The sequence below is a fragment of the Microtus pennsylvanicus genome, chromosome 4 (assembly GCF_037038515.1).
Source record: "Microtus pennsylvanicus isolate mMicPen1 chromosome 4, mMicPen1.hap1, whole genome shotgun sequence".
In the NCBI taxonomy this organism is placed as follows: Eukaryota; Metazoa; Chordata; class Mammalia; order Rodentia; family Cricetidae; genus Microtus; species Microtus pennsylvanicus.
Window position 1 is genome coordinate 143,924,233 of NC_134582.1, and position 13,879 is coordinate 143,938,111.

Genomic DNA, 13,879 nt, shown 5'->3' on the forward strand with positions numbered 1-13,879 from the left:
GGCACACACTTGTAATCACAACTTTGTACACACTTGTGAGCTTGCAAAGTGTTTCACCCACCATCTCAGTGAACTGCACAGACTTGATTTCACTGACCGAACTCTGGCCTTGGTGGGTGATACTTCTTTCCCAGTTGTTAGGCCCTCTAGCCCCACCTCTGCCCCATGATGCTGCCTTCCAGGACACAGGTGACCTTCCTCGCCCCCATTCTCTGTCATTAGTCTCTGTTTGCTATCATTGAGCTGGATGAATTTAAAAAGAGGACTGTGGCCAGCGGCGTTGTGTGTTAAACACTGCTATTTAGAGCATGCAGGGAACACAGACATGAAGTTGAGTTTGGTCATCTTGAGCAGTGTGGAGAGGGACAGAAGGAAAAGCAGTCCTTGTCACCCCAGTGAAGGACACCAGTAAGTGCACTTGTCTTTGGTGTGTTTGCTTCCCTTGCTTTTGCTCTACTTCATGCTTTGGTGTAGCAGTTCAAAGTGATGCCAATGAGCATATCTAACGCCAGTACCAACATCACCACTGCCGTCCTTCAAGTCAGAGTTTTCCATGCTTCGAGATTTCTGTCAAGGTATTTGTGTCTCCTATTCCACCTACACTTTCATCCTCTACACAAACATCACATGGACAAATTATGTGGTAGTGTTTTCCACTTACTGAGTGGTGATTTGTCAGCCATTGTAGTAGGCATCTTAATAGTTCGTATTTGTTTATTTCACTTCAGGAGTGTGGAGATGAAAGGACAACTTACAGGGGTAAATTTTATCCTTCTACTATGTGGGTTCTGGAGAGCAAAATCTTGTCAGATTTGGTAGCAAAGTCTTTTCCCATTGAGATATCTTGCTGGTTCCTGTATTCTATGTATCATCCATTCTTTCAACTTTTTTCACAAAGTCTACCAGGGCTAGCTCCTTCCTCATATTTTGCATATAAAAACTCTGAACATTGAGTCTGGATCTTGCAGTCATGGTGGGGGCGGACAGAGCTAGCAGGGCAATGCAGATCTGCCTGGCTTCCAAGCTAAGCTTCTCTCCCATATAGAACACACAGTAATGAATGGAGGTGCTGTTGAACCCAGTATAAAAACATATAAGTATGCAAATGACATGATGAAGCCCATTATATTATATGCTAATAAGATCATTTTATGAGATAATTAAAATCCACGAATGAACAAATACAGAAAAAGAATGCTATTGTATTATCTATGGAAAGAAAGAATTCAGTGCAATTCAGTATTTGAACAGTCTTTGTTGTGCTCTTGTCCTTGGGTCTTAACAGGTGGGTTGGTGGCCTCAAGTGAAAGAATTCAAACTTGATCCAACTATAGCACACCCCATTCCATGACCCACATGCGAGCCGCTCCTGTCTACTGCTTCCTCCCACTGGCCAGCTTTCAAAGGCAAACAAAACCCATATGATCACTGAAGTCTAGAAATGAAATTTTATTTTAAATCTGTCAAGAACTCCCGACAGTGAGTAGTTTTATTAAAATACAATTGTAAGATAAAAAGAAGGCGAGTCTCTCTCTTCAATATAAATTACGTGTTAGCCTTTCGGCTGCTGGCTCAGTGTTGTTTAAGGTGCTTTTAAGGGGTGAAGGAGTCTCTGAGTTCCAGATAATTCAGACAACAGCAATGAAAGAAAAAGAATAAGTTAAAAGTAACTGTAATTGGAGACATTGCTGGGGATATGCTAATGATATGTCTTTTTTGAAGTGTGTACAGGCTGGACTCCAAGCTTTGGTAATTGAAAGAAATCATGTGTTTGTGTTCATAATACAGAACAAATTCACTGATTTTTTTCCCCAAAAGATGGAAAAAATATAACATGACAATTTCAAATAAAATACAACCAGCATTCATTTTTATAATTGCAACATGGTAAAACAAAAACACTTTTATTAAAATATTTAATACCAGAATAACTTATAATAGTATGAAAAAGAGTGAAGTATTTGTCCTTGTCTTTCACTGCCACACTCATGTCTGGGCAGAGGCGTTGTGGTGGCTGCCACTTTGCACCCTGGGTCTGAGAGTACTGAGGATGCAGTAGCAGAAGCCAATACTTCATTCACTCATACGGTCATCATGTAAACACCTCACCTTGGGCTTCCTGCTACTGCAGACTGCGCTTAAGAAAACAGTAAAAATACATACAAAATATTTTCATATCAAATGATCTTCATTACACTAGATACCCCACCCCACAAGGCTATGATACATGAAAAAGTGTCTTACAATGGCCATCCAGGCAGTCATGTCCACTCAGCAGCAAAGAGCAACCTTTGACTTGTAAAAGCTTTTTGTAAAATAAAGAAAAATGTCAGCACATGCCATATTACTGAATGTCATTCACATTTGGCAAAAGTGCTTTCCAGTCAAAAAAAAAAAATCTAAGAACTAGATTACATACCCAGAAAAAAAATCCCACTCCAAACTAGGCATCTTTTCACTTTGCTCTTGGACATTTGCTTTGCTCTGCTCGGGGTCTCCACATTTCTGTAGGTTTCGAGTGTTCCCAAGCTGGTTAGGATGTTTAATGGCAAGGACGCTCTTTTCCTTTGATAGTGACTGTTTCCACTCAGTGGTAGTGTCAGTTAGAAACAAAATGTTCTTTCTTTCAATGCAAGACTTCATTTACATTTTACTTGAATGTCCTACTTGGCACAAACCAGAGACTGTTCCTGTTTTGTTTCCCATATGTTTTAAATTTTAAAAATCAATTTTCTGCATATATGTATATCCACATACAGATATTTTCCCTTCATTTTCTTGTTCTTGTTGCAATACAAATTGTTCATTAGAATCGTGACTTGAAATAAACCAAATAAAAAGCTTAGTTACTCCATTTGAAAGCCAGTTTCCACCACAAAGGAACACTGACCAATGCAAGCAAGATCATGTCTTAAAACTAAACTACAGGTTTAATTTTGCACAGGAACAAAATTCAGCGATTTATATAATAAGGCTCCTTGCAAAACTTCGAAAAAGAAAAATCCAAATTAGTTTTAAAGGGCATTGGGATTCTTTCCACAGTGATCGGGAAAATAATTTCTGATTACAGCATGCTGTAATTACTAGTTTGAAAGTGTCTCTTCTTAAACGTATACATCACGTGAGCCGTTCACATCAAGTGAGCCGGCTGCACCTTTCATTTTGGAAGCTGCTCACATATCAGATATACTAACAAAACCCACACATAAAATTCTCACTGTCACCCTGGAAAGCACAAAGAACAATTTCTAGCCCTATAGGCATTTATGGGAGAAGAAGAAAAAAAAAGAAAAAGAAAAAAGCACTTCACCAGGGTTGAACAGATTTCCAAGTTTCAGTGCGTGAGTGATTGGACTCATTTCAAGGGCTTTCAGCGATTCTGGCTTCGGTCTTGCACCGGTTTGGAACCATGTGGTCCAGCAAGGGTCGACGTTGGCTGTTTGAGGCACAGCTCTTCACTGCGCCCACGTTGGAGCTTATCTCAGGGAAGCAAGGCACTTACTGTAATGGCGACACAGATGCATAGTTTCAGTAACATAAAATAAGTTAATATTTTTGATTAAAATGACTTTTTTATAATGTATGTGTCTTTTTATAGAAGCAACTGGTGTATTTAGGATAGCTGAACTTAGGAGGTTTGGCTGGGAGTCCTCTTCACACCTGCTTTGGCTCTTAAGATGAGGATTTTGGGTAAAAAAAACCAAAAAACACTGACATGCTCAGCAGCACCCCTGGCCACACTAGAAGCGCTGAGCCAGAGGCAGCTTGACTGTCTTTACTTCTGCTATGTGGGAAGACTTCTGGATGATGCAGCTGGTGGTCCCTTGCACTTCGTCTTTTCCCTGGGCGAGGTTTGTTAGGGCCATAGCTGCATTGATCTCTTTCCAGTACGTGTCATCCTTGCTCGGGCCCCGTCTGTTAGCCGCACTGCATGTGAGCGAAAGAGAAGAGAAAGGATCAAACCCGCTGCTGTGTGCACTGGAGACAGTATCACAGCAAAGCATCAATGGCAAAGGAAACTTGTTTTGCTCACCTGCCACCTTTATTCGAGCCGTTGTCCAGAGTGTCTGCAAAGAGAAGCACACATTCACAAGTTCAGTTACTTGTCTCTGGGACTTCTTTAAAAAGATTTATTGTATTTTTAGCTCTCTCGCATGTGTGTGTGAGAGACAGAGACGTGTGCAGTTGCCCACGGAGGCCAGAAGAGGGCAGCAGATCTCCACCCCAGCTGGAGTTACAGGCAGCTGTGTCACCAGCGGTGGGTGCTGGGAACCAAATGCAGGTGCTCTGGAAGAGCAAAAACTACTCTTGAACACTGAACCATCCCACCAGTTCTTAGGATTCCTTCATTAATTGCCAAGAATAAAATTTAATCGGAAAGATGGCTGAAAATTAGTTTTCTTTTTTTCTTTAAAAAAAAAAACAAAAACAAAACAGATTCCAGTAGTTATCAAGGCAAGAAGGATTAATTTGCTGTAGGAAGTTGAGCTTTCGTGGGAAGGGCTGTGCATGGAGGAGCACTGACCGTAATGGGCCGCTCAATGGGCTTGTTCTGTTTTTGCCTATTAGCAACTACCACACATTACCATACTACGTAAGGCAGATTGCTTTTCTTCAACTACAAAATAAGGACTTTCCTAGAAGCTGCTGAGGCTTCCCCAACCTTAATATTCTGCGTTTTGCTGAGACTCAAGCTTGAGGGGTGAGACATTTCACAGGGTTTGGGGAGAATGCTTAGGTCTGGAGTGCAGTCAGCCTGGGATCTTCTGACCCGGCTGGGTTGGCCTGGACAGTTAAGAGGCTCACCCTGCCATGTTGGATAATTTGGGGTTAGAAAGTCACTCATGTACATGAAATAAAGCAGCAATAATTTTTAGCCTGCAGAACTCAATAATCCTGATTTATAGAAACTTTCTGAGTCAAGTCTCTTTGGTTGTTGCTTTAATTTTTTTTTTAAAAAATCACATTTATACAATAATGAGGGTGTATGTATGTGTGAGCCACATGTACAGAGATCAGAGGACAGGAATTTGTCCTTTCCTTCCACCATGTGAGTCCCAGGATCAAAGCCATCTTGTGAGGTAAGGTGGCAGGTGCGTTCCGCCACTGAGCCCTCTCGGGGTCTCCATCCTAAACTCTTCAGCTTTAGTGACTTTGTGCTGGGGTGTATATCTATCTGGTGACAACAAATCTCCTCTGGTATCTGTTTTCACTCACTAATGACAGGGTCAAGATGAATCAGAGCAGAGGCCAGTCAAGGCCTCTGGGCAGGAAAACTGGCAACACTGGGCATTTTACAGCGAGAGAGGAGAGAGCCGAGGGCTGGAAGAGGGGAGAGGAGAGAGACAGAGAGAGAAAATTAATATTTTGGTCTTTGCTCAATTTTTCCCACAACTGTTGCCAAAAGTGAAACAATTGGTTATTGGATGTTTAGTCAATGGAAAGATTTTTCTTTTTTTTTTAAATTTTAAATATTTATTTATTATGTATACGATATTCTGTCCTTGTGTATGTCTGCACCAGACCTCATTACAGATGGTTGTGAGCCACCATGTGGTTGCCGGGAATTGAACTCAGGACCTTTGGAAGAGCAGGCAATGCTCTTAACCACTGAGCCATCTCCCCAGCAGGAAAGATTTTTCAAAAGCAGAGTAAGTTCCATGAACTTACAGACATCAGAGAAATAAGAAAAGACCACATTCTGATGCTCAGGCTCACAGCTGAACCACTTCCCACAGGTGAAGGGACTGGAACACTGGAGGGTGGTGACTGTGGAAAAGCAGAGAGCTTGTAGCTGACAGACATGTAGTGACGTCGCCTGCATGTAGAGGGACATGGGGTTCCTCTAGATGAGGAGGAAGCTTAATGTTCTGCAGCCCCCAGAGTAGCTAGATGTTGCTGGCACCACTGTGGATGCTCCTTAGTCAAGCCAGGGAGAAAGGAGATTCCTGCAGCAGACGTGAAATTATGAAATTCTACTTACTTGGAAATGAATGTGCCTCTAAAAATATCTCTTATGTGTAAAACTATCCCTCAAATCCTTGTTTGGGCATTCTAATTAGTTATTAGTTTCTCCCCCCCCCCACCTCGTGTATGTATACATGTGTGTACAGTGAGTCTGTACACATGTGCACATTTGTAGGTGTGAATGTGTGTGTTTATGGTGCATAGAGCACAGAGAGCCATCACAGGGCAACTTCAGTTGCTGGTTCTGCCTTGTTCAAAGCAGAATTGCTTGTTCACTGTCCTGTATAGCTGACTAGCTGGTTCCTCCAGTTCCCAAGGTTTCTTCTGTCTCTATCTCCTATCTCCCCATGGAAGCATTGGTTTTACAGATGCTCCTACTAAAAGCCTAGCTTTTACATGAGTCCTGAAGATTTGAACATATGTTTTTTGGCTTGCACGGCAAGCGCTTTTATCCAATAAGCCATTTCACTAGCCCCTGTTTGTTTTTCAACAGACCTTACAATGCTATTCTGTGCACGAGTCTCAAGAGGGAACTTTACACTTTATTTAAGGCACGTGGGTGTACTCGGTGTCCTCAGGTAGGACTGGGTCTGAAGACAGAGACAGAACTGCATAAGATGGTACAGCTGGAAGACATCTTGCATTTCTATCAAGGCTAAAACTGTCCTAAAGTGCACTCTTGAGGATTTCAGACCAGTTGCAAAAGCTGACTGTCAACACTTGGAAGCTTCTCTGCATCTAGGGTCTCTTAAGCTTAAAGCATAGATGCTTTTGTGTGGATATTCCTGGGGCTTCCTAGTGTGAAAAGGCTATTTTGATCCAGACCCACCCCTGAGGAGTCAAGTTCACAGATGAACAACAGAAGGAAATTCACAAATAACCTCCTTCTTCTTGGAAACGTTTGTGCATTTTCTGGAAAGTAAGAACTCTAAAGATCTGCTAGTTTGGGGACTTCTATTTATTGTGCTGAGCTGGGATTTGGGGACATCCCAGCTATTTTAGAGACTGACACCATCTGAGGACAACTCAGCAAGCTTATAATCCCCAGCTAACACTGGATGGTGCTACTAAATGCTATGATTTTTTTCCTGCGTTTTTTTTTTCCTTCAAAACAAATACTTGCTTTCTCCTTTTCATTTGAACTAGTTGTCCTTTCAGTCCATACTCAGTACTTCAGGAACCTTGGGGATGTTGTCCCCATCACCAGCAGTCATGATGCTCAGGTCACTTTTGTCACACATGAGAGTTGATCTTTCGGAGTGCCAGACGTTCCAGGCAGGAGAAGTAAAGGTACAGAATGCATAGTGCTGAGAGTCAGAAGAAGCAGAGGCCCAGGCTACAGAAATGCTGCAGCTCCTGGGCGCAGTGATGTGAGCATGCACACAGGGCAGGCTCTGACCGTCAACAGCAGGCTCAGCGGCACCTCCCTCTGCAAGTAACTGGCTCAGCTTCCCCAAAGTCTAAGCTAAAATGCCCTTTTAGGTTCTAAGACTCTAAAAATCAGCTACGCTGTCAATTACCATAAAAGCAACTGGTTGGCAGGGACTGCTTATTGAATCAGCCAAAAGAGCCTGTTTTAAACCAAAAAAGAAAAGGAAAGAAAAAAAAAGAGTGGGCAGTTAGGAAAATCTTAAATGCTGTAAAACTCAAAGCATGTTGAAACTTAAGGTAGGGTTATCCTGTTTGGATGAGTGTTTCCTTAGAAAATTAAGCAAAGAAACAATTACATGAAAAACTCAGTTGCATGGCAATTCAGGCTGTCTAAGCACAGGGCTCAGTAGTCAAGGACCCTTTCAGCTCTCATGAAAGCCACTAGAAGCTTACTAATTTCTAACATCTGCAGGCCTAGAAAGTGAGAAAAGTATGGCCAAATATTTCTCCTCTGTGATATATTTTTCAAGTTTAATGAATAAATCCTCAAATTGGAACTGTTTTGTTCAGTGTTTCACGCAAGAGCACTTGTGTCCCTGCCACGTAAATAAAAGGAAGGAAGATTAAGCTTATGACTATTTTTCAAATTAAGGAACGTGAAAGTCGCATGACAGACATTTCTTTAAATTAAAATGGAAGGAGCGAAAGACATTCCTGCAGAATATAGGAAGTAGGGAGAATGAAAGAGAAACATGAAAATCGTTCAGCAAAGCAGGCCACTTGGACTAGGTAAGTGGAGAGAGGAAGCCGTGGTTTATATTCTAAGATAACGGAACACAGCATCTACTTCACCTGCCACACCGGCCTCATGTCCCTGCAGGAAAACTAAAACCTTGGGGTGTATGTCAAGGGTCTAAAGCAAGCCAAAAATCCCCAATGTCTGAATACCAGGCTTTCACAAGCAGTGAGTTTGGCAGCCATCTCTCATGAGAGCTGCTGAGAATAGCCAAGGTTTAGTTAAGTGTGTGCATCCCAGAAACACGGGACACCAGACCAGCTTCTGGTTTTCACAGGGTTGGGGCTATGGGCGAAAAGAACAAGATCCAACAAGCAGGATGGAGAGACAATCTCCTTGAGGACATGCAACACCGACTGCTCAGTACAACAGGACATTATAAAAAAAGCAGCAGCACCCATTATTCTCATCCCATTGCAATGCTTAGGATGCCCATTTCCCCACATTAGGATACCTGCCTGGGCCGACCCATACACACACACATGGCCTCCGTGGTAAGAGCTCTGGGCCAGCAACACGGCTCAGGTGGTAAAGCTGCTTACCATCAAGTTTAACAGCTTGACGTAGAACCCAGAACTCATAGGGCGAAGGAGAACAGACTCTCGGGGTGTTTTTCTCCGACCTTCACAACATTGTACTATGGCACTGATGCTCCCCACCCCCACCTGAATACACATGAATAAATACCCCAGGATCACCTCACTAAGGGTGGCACCACTCACAGTAGACTGGGCACTCCCACATCAATCATCAACCAAAAAAATGCCCATTGGATATGCACACCCACAAGGCAATCTGATATAGGCAATTCCTCAGCTGAGGGTCTCTCTTCCCAGATGACTCTACTTTGTGTCAAGTTGGCAAAACTAACCAGTGCACAAATGTTACTATTTGGTTTAAATATCCTATCTTAATTCTGTTTCACACCCTTTCCCAGGTTTTCCATGGGACCATTACTTTCTTTTTTAAAAATAGCTATTCTTATTTTTAGCTAATAAGAAAGTAATGCAATAGCGAAAGACTATGCCATAATATTTATTGATCCCTAAAACTAAAAGGTTCTGGATCATAAGACTATAAAACTAGCATGTATGAGCACTGGTGTAGAAAGCATGCCCTCTAATTGTGACTTTTCCTTATCGCAATTTGAGATCTTTCCAGATTTAGTCCCCCGATGATTAGGTTTCATTCTGAGTAATTTCTAGAGAAAGAAAAACATTTAGTATACATAAATTGCACATTAATGCTTTTGCTTTTACTCTCACTGCTAATCGATCAAATCAAGTGGTGATTTTTATTCTGTTTTTTGTAGACAAAATTAAATGAATTTAGTATTTACATATTCTTAAAAAAGAAAGTAATGGTCCCATGGAAAACCTGGGAAAGGGTGTGAAACAGAATTAAGATAGGATATTTAAACCAAATAGTAACATTTGTGCACTGGTTAGTTTTGCCAACTTGACACAAACTAGAGTCATCTGGGAAGAGAGACCCTCAGCTGAGGAATTGCCTATATCAGATTGCCTTGTGGGTGTGCATATCCAATGGGCATTTTTTTGGTTGATGATTGATGTGGGAGTGCCCAGTCTACTGTGAGTGGTGCCACCCTTAGTGAGGTGATCCTGGGGTATATGAGAAAACAAGTTGAACAACTTGGACAGCAAGGTAGGAACCGGTACTCCTTCATGGTGTCTGCTTCAGTTCCTGCCTCTAGGAAGCCTTCATTTCCTACTTTGTCTTCCCTTGATCTGTAAGATAAAATAAATCCTTTCCTTCCCAGACTGCTTTTGGTCATCATGTTTACCACAGCAACAGAAACCAAACCAGGATAGGGCAGACGGCCTTCTAAGGGATTACTGCTTATATGTTTAAACAGGATATTCTAGACATGTATATTTTAAAAGTAATTATTTTGTGTGTATTTGGGTTTTTTCTTGCATTCATGCCTGTGTATCATGCGTGTGCCTGGCACCTGAAGAGACCAGAAGAAGGTCTCAGGTCCTCCGGAGCTGGAGTTCTAGGCAGTTGTGTGCCACCATGCAGGTGCTGGAAATCAAAACTAGGTCCTCTGTGAAATCAGTCAGTGCTCTTAACCACTGGGCCATCACTCCTGCCTCATCAGCACCTGTCTTGGAGACCCCTTCTGCTTTTTCTTATCCTTAACTATTCTAAAGAATAGTTTACTGTTAGAATTTACCTAATGTGCAAAACATGGGAGAAACACAAGTATCTTAGATGAGCTCAAAAGCCTCCTTCATTCGGTGTAAACTTGAATATGAAGAAAGAGAACCCAAGTGTTGAAGAAGTGATTAGAATACTAGCTAATGTTTACTGACTGCTGTGCTTGTGTCAACCATTATTCCAGGAACTCTCTAAATGTTCTCTGGTAACAAGAACCACTTTTGTTTACAAATAACACTAGGGCTTAAAAGGTCCGACAACTTGCAAGGCACTCAGGAAGTGGGGACTACAAAACTCATCTCTGAGTCAGCTAACACTGAAGGTCATGTTTGCAGCTACAGAATTCCATTATGCCGGTATCTCTTTGGATCAAATGACCTTTAGAGACTCTGGTGAGTCTAATGTATCACTAGCTACAATGATTACGGAACAGACATGAGTTATACCCAAGTTCACCTGTCATTCATGAGGCCCTGGCTTTTATCTGCAGCACTATTGAAACCTAAATATACCAAAGATGAGTGAACACACACACACACACACACACACACACTATTCAAGTCTTTTTCTGTACTTTTTGCTAGGCCTGTAGGCTAAGGACACAAGAACAACAAGAACTTTCTTTCTGTCCCTATGGCTTAGTCTGTGATCAAGGCACCTGTCCAAGTCTCAGAAAAGGAAATCTAAACAAGCTCCCACAGATTCCCCAGGCTTTAATTAGATGACGTTTTAGGAACGTCATCCTAAGCCTTGTGATCACTTTCCTCTAAGCTGGACAGAATCACTGCTAAATCACCACAGGAGAGCCATTGTCCCAGCACTTGCAGAAGAAACTGTGGTTATCCTCTCTCGGGGACAGATGGAGTCAAAGGAAATTATTTGAAATGATATCTGACCAAAAAGGAAGCGAAAGAGTGAAAACACCTAGCAGTCTAAGACTCATCCCTCAGGACTAAGCTGATTCTAACAGTTTTGAGAGAGCTTTTCCCTAAAACTTGGGTTTTTCCCCTAAAAGGAGGAGTGACACTGGGTCACTAGCGAGTCTGCTGCCTCTGGAAAAGTCATGAGGTGTCTGGGTTTTATGAGCCAGCAGTGGGGTGGGGCCCACTGGAAACCTAATTAGTGAGAATAAGAAAATGAAACCAATCTCATCTTTATGGATGGATTCTCCACCCCACCCCCACCCCGCCTTGCAATATTCTAGCTAAATTATTCATCTCAGGGCCATTATTAGGTGGCTTCCAAAATCATTTAAGAGTTTGAGGAAAAATCTTTCCAAAAATTGAGCCAGTGTTTCCCTTAGCATGGCTTCCACATCTGGCCCAACATTCTTTTCCTTCCTGCTACCTCTCATGTGGGCTGGCTCCAGCTAAGGCTAATGATGCCCAGATGTCCTGGATCTGTAGTATCCCCACCTCAGCAACCTTTCTGTCAATGCATCATCCCCTTCGGGTCACATCAAAATATAAAAATTAGAAGCTGCACTCCTCTATACAGGGCCAATGGTAAAGAGCTCTTTATCTGGATGGGGAACACTTGTCAAAACTTCCAGGGATTGTCACTAACAGCAATGCACAGCATCTTTTTTCTTGCAGAAGCACCAGTGCTGTGGTCGCCCTACAGATGTGCTTCTCAGCCCCTTACTGGCAAACTCCAGCCATCATAGATTTTCATCAATTTTCACTCCAGCAGAGTACATGGGATTTTGCCGCAGATCTTTGTTCGGTCCTCTGTGCTACTGTGCTGGTAGGATGCACAACTACTCTCACTCCATTATTCCTGGTTGTCTTTTTTCTTCTAGGATGCATGGCCATTCTGCTCTTACCTATCTGGATTGGTGCATTAAAAGTGCAGGGAACAGGATTTATGACTTCAAAGTAACTTCCTAAAATATACAGAGCGTCACCCAATGATACAGTTTCTGTTCACTCTCAGTCTTCCACTAACCATTTTGAGTGTTCTTGATGCACAGTTGTCTCTTCCAAGGTTGCTCCACCCTTGCTAAGTTAAAAGCTTCCAGTCTGAAACTTTGCTTTGAAGATTAGCATACAGTCTGTGGGAGGGAGGAGCTGGTGGGTGATCAGCCAGAAGGTCTGAGATGGTGGATACTCACTTTGCTTGGCCTCTTGTATTAGCTATGAGGGTGGTCTAGAGGAGGTCACAAAGACACTAGGTAACATAGAGGCAGAGCCTAGACTCACCTTATAGCACAGCTATCTGAGGACTCATCAGCTGTGTAACTTTCTGTGTCTCTACATTTTCATTTAGAAATGGATCACAGATTCATAGGGTGGTTACAAAGACCACATGACAATATTTGTAAAACATCAAAAGAGATTTAAATACATATATTACTATAAGGGTCCTTATTTTTAAAATGCTAACTTCCTCTCTCACTTTATTATTTTCCATCTATAAGCAGCATTTAATGTAGTCACTGAGAAAATCAGTACCGTTTAGAGATTAAAATGAAAACCTCTGTGTAAAGAGGGAATATTTAACTCCAGGCAAAGCCCATCGACTCAGATTAATGAACCAAGTGTGTGGAATCTATCATCTTCAAAGACAAAGATGGCTTTGCTCTTGCTTTCTTTGTGCCAGAACACTACAGCATGCCAGGACAAAGAGCTCTGGAGCCACATTAAAGAGCTGCTGACCTCGGGTGTCTGATGGGTTTTGTTACTTCATTTTCTCAAGGGGAATATTGGAGATGCTACCCAAAATGCTTCATGTATGAAAGCTAGGTTTCCAGCCAAGTCTCAGAAAATGACTTCCTAGCTCTGCATGAATTGCTTCTGTGTGCTTGCATGCTACAGGAGCACTCACTGTCTATAAAAGCAGCCACTCTACATACAGATCGGACAACTGGTTCTGAAACTGGTTTGCTCTTAATTTCATTCCCTCCTATTAACACTGCTCCTCATCCCCTGTGCTCTTCCATAGCACAAGGGCTGTTCCCTGCAGAAGCAAGCTTACTGCTGTTCCTTGCAGTTCTAGAAGGGTAATGTCATTTACTAAATACACAGCTGAATGGTATTAGGCTACAGACTTCTTATATGGCTTCCTTTAGCAAAATAAAAACCTTTTAAATGGAAAAAAAATATTCACTTGTAATGATCTGGAAAGGGGCTGGAACATCTGGCTCCCTCAGTGCGTTTTCAAACTCTTCAGTATCTCTGAAAAGCTATCAAAAAGTATTTTTCCTCTGATATATGAACTGCAGTGTATCTTGAGTTGGCTCAGCCTGCTGCCAGAGTGTTCAAATTCCTTGCATCACCATCTCCAGAAATGATACTTCAGACTGCAGGATCATGGGGTTAAACCTGTCTGATTGTATTAACACCAGAAACGACACAATAAAAAGACAGCATTCACAGTCATTGGCTCTTTCAGAAAAATAGCAAATGACAGTTGTGCTATATTTACAGTTCAACTGCTATATTTATTACAAAAGAAAAAATACATTTTTGACACAAGATGGACTCTATCACCAATCTTTCTACATTCCAAATGCATGTGAACATTCTGGATAAACTTGAATCTTAAAACTGAATTTACTCTACC

At 41.9% G+C, this 13,879-nt stretch overlaps 1 protein-coding gene across 3 annotated transcripts in view; it reads right to left on the minus strand.

Moving 5' to 3' along the window:
* Positions 1-1,868: 1,868 nt before the first annotated feature.
* Positions 1,869-13,879, minus strand: part of Mkx (mohawk homeobox) — a 65,119-nt gene continuing 53,108 nt past the window's right edge. For all 3 annotated transcript variants that reach the window (XM_075970764.1, XM_075970766.1, XM_075970765.1), the window contains exons 6-7: positions 4,034-4,067; positions 1,869-3,927 (exon numbers count right to left, since the gene is read on the minus strand). In XM_075970764.1, coding sequence (XP_075826879.1) covers positions 3,741-3,927; positions 4,034-4,067 — 221 coding nt within the window. In that variant the 3' untranslated portion in view covers positions 1,869-3,740. The remainder of the gene's footprint in view (positions 3,928-4,033; positions 4,068-13,879) is intronic.